General features: G+C 40.8%; 1 protein-coding gene across 2 annotated transcripts; it reads right to left on the reverse strand.

The window, feature by feature from the left end:
* Positions 1–1,390: 1,390 nt before the first annotated feature.
* On the reverse strand, positions 1,391–3,798 carry LOC146960580 (immunoglobulin superfamily member 3-like). Of its 2 annotated transcripts, none has more exons than XM_085772265.1 (6): positions 3,756–3,798; positions 3,327–3,656; positions 2,227–2,589; positions 2,017–2,121; positions 1,641–1,708; positions 1,391–1,526 (listed from the first exon to the last, which is right to left on the reverse strand). In XM_085772265.1, exons 1-6 carry the CDS (start codon positions 3,796–3,798, stop codon positions 1,398–1,400), a joined length of 1,038 nt encoding a protein of 345 aa, XP_085628391.1. In that variant the 3' UTR covers positions 1,391–1,397. The 2 variants fall into 2 exon arrangements, with proteins under 2 accessions (XP_085628391.1, XP_085628389.1); XM_085772263.1 differs by having other exon boundaries at positions 1,638–1,693; positions 2,002–2,121.
* Positions 3,799–8,751: the final 4,953 nt, after the last annotated feature.

The following is an 8,751-nucleotide window of genomic DNA, read 5'->3' on the forward strand; positions in this document are numbered from 1 at the left end:
TGTGGGCGTCACCTGACTGCTGCTTGTCGGCTTTGCATTTGTAAAATATTTTAAGAAGGCCATCCCCTTTACTTTGCATAAATCATGAATTATATTGGAACTGTGGAAATGTTTGTTATTCAACAGTGTAATGACTCCCGCTGCCAGAGGGGGGAGACAAAAGTTTCACAGTGCAGGTTGTGGCGAAAAACTGAAGCACTTTGCTGTATCACCACTGGCAACAATATATTTGGTGGACAGAATATCAAACTGATTTGAAATAATTAGGATCAGTATCGGTATCAGTTTGAATCATAACCAGTGATGGGAATATTGGTGTTGCTAACGGCGCTTCTTTTTCAGTAACAAGTAATCAAAAAGTTACTTTTTCCCCTGTTACAATGCTGTTACCGTTACTGACAATAAAATGCACCGATATGCCATTACTTGACTCTAGAAGTCCCATCGGAAAATAATACACCTGTTTAAGTGTAGGGTGTTATATACACATTATTTTCTGTTCATCAACTGGTCGGAGAAAGCCGTTTATCTGGAAATAACCAACTCATTCAGTAGGCTATTCCTCCGCACAGACAGGCTCCACGACAGCTGTATCACTCTGCCTCCTACACACGCCGCTGATCTAAACAGCTGTTAGGCGGAGTGATACAACGCATCACGGAGCCTGCCTGTGTGGAGGATTACTGAGTAAGTTGGTTAGTGTAATAGTTAGTTAAACGGGGTTTAGGAAAGGAAATCCTACCCAAAAACCCTACTTTTGGGGGAAAGTAACTAGTAACTTTAACTGATTACTGATTACTTTTTCAGAGTAACATGCCCAACACTGATTGTAACCAATATCAGGAAAGAGAAAGAAGATCAGTCAGATCAGAAGATTTGAATGCAAGTTTATTTTATCATTACACATAAAGCTTGTTTAGTAAATGTCTCCAGATATGCATGTTGCTTTTTTTGTATTTTTATTTTGTGGCGATGCAAACTATACTTGTTAACCTAACTTGAAACTATGCCAAAAAAAAACAAAACAATAAAATATTCTGTTGCTTCTGCTGCTATACACTGTGTTGGTTATTTATTAGGTGTAGGTGCAGGTGCAGGTAGGCCCAGGTGAGTCATCATCCTCTGTTCAGTGCATTTTGAAACAGAAACTTCCATCATCTCAAGTCAACCAGTGTATGTCATGCTGATCAAAGCAGCTGCATGTCCATGAAGTCTTATCTTGATTTTTCAAACCATGTCTTCAGACTTACAATGTAGACAAAAAAACATAAATTTGTGTTTTATATTCAATAAAATCACCAACAACCATCATCATTATATGAAAAGAACAATAACACACATGCAAACACAATCATATGGGATCAGTTTACATGTAAATTCTGCTCTGATGTTGCCGTTCACATTTTGCATCGAACTTGAGCGTACAAGCTTTCTTCTTGTTTCAACTCTCTCTTCCGCCTCCCCCCTGAAACTTTCCTTCCAGAGAAATGTATGTCAGCGTAGTTCTGGTCAAGTCCATCTTCAGTCTGTGCCGCAAATAAAAGGCTCATAATTTAATCATGTTGCTATGACGCATGTTACTGTTGGGAATCGTGTTAATGAAACAACAAGAAAGGTAACTTAATGTCTTTACTTACAACGTCAAGCACTGGTTGGCTCAAGTTCTCACGTCGTCTTTCTGATGAGACATTTTCTGTTCCTATTGATGAATGGAAACACGGATATAATTAATCAGTCTGACTTTTCATTGCAAACCTTCGACTGGCTCATGTATAAATATTGGTAAAATAAAAGTGATAAATTATAAACACAATTATTGTCAATGAGACACATAGAACAAACAACAATATGGAAAATACAAATGTGATTTAGATTAAATGTTAATACTGTGTAAGATAAAATAACTTTCCATTATCTTGTTTATGGTAACATATACTATACGAATATTTCTACTCCAATGATATATGAAATAACAATTTGGAATAAGACAACGGCACTTACCTTTAGACTGACTTTGAGTTCGACAACACATGAGAATTATGTTTCCAATCAGAGAAATGAACAAGCAGACAACTGATATCACCAGCGGAAGAAGCTGCTGTTCACAACTTGCTCTTTGATCTAAAAAGATAGAAAGAAACAAAGGCAGAAAAAAAGAAATATAGCCTATAAATACTTCCTAAAGAAAAGGATACACATAATTCAAGCTGATGACATATTTTGTACCTCTGGTTGTAAACAGTTTTGTTCCATTTCCGAATAAAATCTGTCCACATGTGGCCACGGCGCAGTAATGAGTCCCAGAATCAGAGGAGCTGACGTTCTTGGTGAAGTGATAAACACAGCTCCTCGAGGAGTCAACTGTTTTGTTACATTTATCAAGTTTATTTCCATCAGTGTAGATGAAATCAGGATTAGATATATTTGATCCAGCTCTGAACCAGTACACACTGTGATCTTCTGGACACGTCTGGTCCTCAGAGCCAGAGAGGAGTGAACACTGCAGAGTCACTGGGTCTCCTGGACGGTGTGGACCAGACACTGTCGGCATCTGAACAACTTCATAGTTCGATGTCTTCTCAGAGTTTCCTGAGTGATACAAAATAGTATTAAACACCAATTTTCATCATGTTTCGAAAGCCTGAGTACAGTATAGCTTTAGTGTTCATTGATCAGAACAATAACATGTAGAAGAACAGAGCTGATTGGCAACAGATGCCGTGGAGGGAAAGGACGTCGGCCACTGAAGAACATATTACATTTCAGGCATAATTTGATTGTTTATAATTAATTGGATTTTTCTTTTCTCCTAAGTCTGGTGCATGTTGTTTGACACTGGCCTTGACAAAGGTCTGCCGTTTTAGTTTAACGTGTTTCCTATAAATGTGACATGTGACAACTGGTGGTTTCCAAGTATGGTTTAAAAGCCTTAGAAGAATGCAGTTACAAAGGTAACCTTAATTTGATATTATATTCTGCTGTAATTTAGCAGACAAATCCAACTGTATTGTTTCATTTCATTTCATTTATTAGTTTATTTCATAGGGACAGTGCACCACTAATCAACAGAGTTAAAAGAAAAACTGTAAGTGGGCCAGAGTTAGCCAACAAGGCTAGTTTTCATCCGTTGTCCCTGGCCAGATGTTAAAGGCAACCTTGGTATGTATAATGTGAAATAAAGAGATTAAATGTATCTATTGTATGTAACTATTTTTCAAACAAGCTCAGTGACTCTAAGTTGTTTTTCTTAAACATTAACACACTGCAGCTTTATATCAGATAATGAAACATTTTCAAAACTTCACCAAAGTAGATCACATAAATACCTTTAATTAACAAGTATGTCCCACTCCACACAGGATCTCTAACCCACTCCATGACTGTACAGTGATACAGTCCCTCATCTTCTTCAGTCGTCCTCACTATGGTCAGGTTGACAAACTTCTTATCTTCATTTGTTTCAAATCTGGAATCGTTGAACTCTGGGGTAAACTCAGGTTTTTTATACATGCGATGTGTCACTATTAATTTCAGAGTATCTCCGACTCTTTGCTTGTACCAGCCGACTTGTCTGCTGCTGATCTCAGCCGTAGGCAGAGAACATGTGAAGGTCACCGGCTCACCAAGCTCAACTGAGATCACTGGAACCAGCGAATCTGAATTAAACAAAAGAATTAAACAGAAACAATAAGTAACAAATGTATCTTTCTTTCTTTTTTTAACTGACCACATAAACAGAATTAGATAACACTTACACACTTGATGAAGAGCAAACAGTGCAGCCCATAACTGGAGCATTTTCACATTGTCTCTTGGTACGACCCACATTGTTGGCTCAGTGAGTGAAGGAGAGGATGATACATACACTTTATGTGACAGTGACAAATGCCCCTGATTGGTTATCACGGATACTCAAAAGGGCACTTCCTGCCACACTGATCTCATTTTGCTCTTTGTGAAGCCCACAATCTTATTCTTGTCCACTCATGAGTTTGTTGTTGGCGGTGTTGTTTTGACTTTGGGAGAGTGGGGATGAAGTTGTGAATACTGAAAATAGATGAGAACACCATTTGGACTTATTTGTTTGCCATTATTGCATAGACCATGTCAATTCACAGCTGTAAGGTCATAATTTTTTTCCGCTCTCGAACCAGATTTGCCTTTTTATAGACCCAAGTGGTTGGACTTGTGTGTGGTTTTGTCTCCTCAAAGGTGTGGTGGCCACAGTTGTTACGCAAGTGTTACTTCTTATTATCTCACTCGTATACTTGCTGCTGCTACTAAAACACATAAACTGTGCCTGTTTTCTACAAATATTGTCTGGGTGTTTCAAGTTTCAGACAGCAGGGGGGGCATCAGCCCTCATGTGGAAGATCTACTCGGGTCAAGACTGGCAGGTCAACCTTTGCAAATCCACCAAGCGAGGTAATGCTCCGATTTCTTATTTCCTCTAAACCCAGGTTATACTTATCACTGTATGTATCCGTCTCAGTCCCATTCCTGTGGTTGACACAAGACTGTGCACACAAAGTATCACTAAGCTAAGATTAATTTGGTGAATCTTCAGTCATTGCCACAGTCCTCACACACATGTGCCTCCTTCTCCGTTAGACTGAGGAATGACCAGTCTGTCGTTAACAAAGCCGATGCTTATGTCCTCCTCTTCCCACTCTAACTGGCACAATCTATAAGATGTATACCAAATGTCCGCAGTGCTGAGAGAAAATTATGTAAATCTGCTGACCCCGCTGACCTTAAGTCACTCATGTTTTCCTTCTCATCCAACATCAGTGCAGCAGTAAGTTCAATTTACAATGTTAAGATTAGCTGTGCAGCAGGCACAGCAGTCCTAATAGTCATTTAGTCCTACTGGCACTGGACCCCTTTTCCACAAACCCCCTTCGAGCCTTGTCTGTCAACATTGTGCACCGAACATTTCCAATACATTTGAACAGTGTCAGGTAACTTCTCTGCTCTCTTAAAGCGAGGATCTATCGATCAGTCTCACTAACTTTGTTGTCTTTTAAGTAAGAAAGGGTCTTTTTTCAAGCATGTGTCGTGTTCTTCCTACACTGAATGGCCTCTGTGATGCATCATCACCACATCCTGCTGTCTGTGACATGAGCATCTCAGGTAAAATGCTTTCTTGGTTTGACTCCCATCTCACTGGCTGCTCCTTTGTTTTGTCATGTTGGCCCTTCTCACCTCACAGGGTTCCTCTTTGGTTCAGTACAGTGACCCCTTCTCTTTGTAATATACGACCCCCCTGGGTCCAATTATTCACTCATATGGCTCGTGAATTTGTGTATGGTTCGTTCTTTCGTTTTTCCATTTCAAAACAAACTCAGAAAAACTGAAACATTTGTCTATTTTTCCGTTTTGAGACAAAAATGAAATACCGGTAAAACTGAAAAACAGTAGTGTGCTATATTATTCAATAATAACCTGTCAATCGAATTATGCTGCCCTGACATCGCCTAGGGTAATTGATCAAATGAATGAACTAATGTTCAATGTTTCACCTATTATATGGCAGTGTTGCCCAAATGCACATTTTGAATAGGCCTATGCTTTTTCACAGTTTAAAAAAAACTTCACTGTAGCCTGTGTTTAAATGGGTAAAGCTATCTTGGTCTCATGCAACAGCCACCGAAGAAGTGTATCTTTTGGTCATTGGATTTTCTTTTGATGAATGGGAATTAAAAAACAAAAATCATTGGTTTATTCTATTTTCGTTTTGTAACACAAAAAAATAAAAGTGAAACACAAAGTGTTCTTGTTTTTGAGTGTCAAAGAGCAATTAACTAAATTTTAAAAACAGTTTGATTTTCGTGTTCTATGTCACATAACAAAAAATAAAATCAGCAGTCAACAGAAACAAATTCAGACCAAAAACACTTTCTTTTTTTCATATTTTGACACCAGATGTTGTCATCTTCAAAGCAAGAGCGCCAATGAGCACTATGGTACCTGTGTCTCTGGTTCTGTAGGCCAAAATCTACTCAGATAGGATTTCAGACTCCAAAACAAGGCCTGACATGTATAGAAATCTGTACGCATATCAGATGAAAGTGGGGGCAGAAAGGAGATTTTAAGATGAAAATGGCAGAAGCTTGAGTCCCCAACGTACGTCACAGGTGTACGGTGTACATTTTAGGACATCCTCAGGATCAGACTTCAGTGTCAGACCTCAGATGAAAAGGTATATGGTCTGAGGAAAACCTCTGTCATACTCGCACCAAACTTCATCAGGTCTTCATCACTAAGCCTTCAGAGTTAGACTGAACGGCCTCACACGTTACGCCGTCATTTATAAGCTCTCAGAATCATCATGAACGGCCTCACACGTTACGCCGTCATCTATAAGCTCTCAGAATCATCATGAACGGCCTCACACGTTACGCCGTCATTTATAAGCTCTCAGAATCATCATGAACGGCCTCACACGTTACGCCGTCATTTATAAGCTCTCAGAATCATCATGAACGGCCTCACACGTTACGCCGTCATCTATAAGCTCTCAGAATCATCATGAACGGCCTCACACGTTACGCCGTCATCTATAAGCTCTCAGAATCATCATGAACGGCATCATGAAAAAATATGTCACAGTGTGTATCAGGACAACAGCTGATTCGCCAGCAACGACGCTGAAGTTCGCTTCCAACACACACACACACACACACACACACACACACACACACACACACACACACACACACACACACACACACACACACACACAGGAATGAGTTTTGAAGCGGGCCGACATATAGGCTAGTGAGTGTAGATTCATTGATAAAACTGGTAAGTCACACACAATGCCATAGCCTACAGTACACTATTTTCAACATATGTAATGTTGTGTGTCGTTTTTTTAATGATTATTATTATAACTCTCAGTTAATGTAGGCTTAATTTCCACTCATTTATCCATAAACGGACGATGGACGATGTATTTCACCGGCGAGGAGCTGTCATTACGCGCGCGCGACTATTACGCACAGCAGAGGTGATTCGTAGTGGGAGGAGTAGGGGCCGGGGTGGGGGAGGGGGTCTTTCCCATAGACATTTGCAGAAGTGACAGAACAACTTATAAAAGAAGCCGCACCAAATGCAAAATAATTCAGAGTCCAGCACTGAATGGGGGCCCGATGACAAGCAAACAAACAAACAAATGAGAAACTGAGGGTCTGAGGTGTGTGTGTGTGTGTGTGTGTGTGTGTGTGTGTGTGTGTGTGTGTGTGTGTGTGTGTGTGTGTGTGTGTGTGTGTGTGCACGTGAGAGAGCGCGACAGAGAGAGAAAGAGAGTGAGAGACGGTGCGCCGTGTTTGCCTGACACCAATATAATAGGAAAACAAAGGACTTGCATGTAAAAATCCGATGTTCAGCAGCAGGGAACAATATAGCCAACAGCATTTTGCCAATATTTTAGACCCCCCCCCCCCGCCCCCCGGCCTCCCCGTAGTTCGCACTCTGCATACACACACACAGACCCACTCTTCCTCACACTCGCGCCAGCTCAGTTTCTCATCCAACCATGTCAGTCAGAAAATTCCACAATATCTCGGGCTCCGTAGGTCTGGACCATCCATCCCTACTGTTATGAGTGCTGGATTCTGATTTATTTTGCATTTGATGCGGCCTCTTTTAAGTTGCATGTTCTGTCACTGCTGCAAATTTCTATTAAGCTGTGCGTAATAGTCGCGCGTAATCCTCGCCGGTGAAACACTTCGTCCATTTATGGATAAATTAGTGGAAATTAGTTAGTAGCCAACATTAACTGAGAGTTATAATAATAATCATTAAAAAAAAACGACACACAACATTACATATGTTGAAAATAGTGTACTGTAGGCTATGGCATTGTGTGTGCCTTACAGTTTTATCAATGAATCTACACTCACTAGCCTATATGTCGGCCCGCTTCAAAACTCATTCCTGTGTGTGTGTGTGTGTGTGTGTGTGTGTGTGTGTGTGTGTGTGTGTGTGTGTGTGTGTGTGTGTGTGTGTGTGTTGGAAGCGAACTTCAGCGTCGTTGCTGGCGAATCAGCTGTTGTCCTGATACACACTGTGACATATTTTTTCATGATGCGTTCATGATGATTCTGAGAGCTTATAGATGACGGCGTAACGTGTGAGGCCGTTCATGATGATTCTGAGAGCTTATAGATGACGGCGTAACGTGTGAGGCCGTTCATGATGATTCTGAGAGCTTATAAATGACGGCGTAACGTGTGAGGCCGTTCATGATGATTCTGAGAGCTTATAGAGGACGGCGTAACGTGTGAGGCCGTTCATGATGATTCTGAGAGCTTATAGATGACGGCGTAACGTGTGAGGCCGTTCATGATGATTCTGAGAGCTTATAGATGACGGCGTAACGTGTGAGGCCGTTCATGATGATTCTGAGAGCTTATAAATGACGGCGTAACGTGTGAGGCCGTTCATGATGATTCTGAGAGCTTATAAATGACGGCGTAACGTGTGAGGCCGTTCATGATGATTCTGAGAGCTTATAAATGACAGCGTAACGTGCGATGCCGTTGAGGCTGATTCTGAGAGCTTATAATTGACAGCGTAACGTGTGAGGCCGTTCAGTCTAACTCTGAAGGCTTAGTGATGAAGACCTGATGAAGTTTGGTGCGAGTATGACAGAGGTTTTCCTCAGACCATATACCTTTTCATCTGAGGTCTGACACTGAAGTCTGATCCTGAGGATGTCCTAAAATGTACACCGTACAGGTGGCA

Source organism: Trachurus japonicus, unplaced genomic scaffold (assembly GCF_045865225.1).
Source record: "Trachurus japonicus isolate A0001 unplaced genomic scaffold, Traja_1.0 AP030214.1".
In the NCBI taxonomy this organism is placed as follows: domain Eukaryota; kingdom Metazoa; phylum Chordata; class Actinopteri; order Carangiformes; family Carangidae; genus Trachurus; species Trachurus japonicus.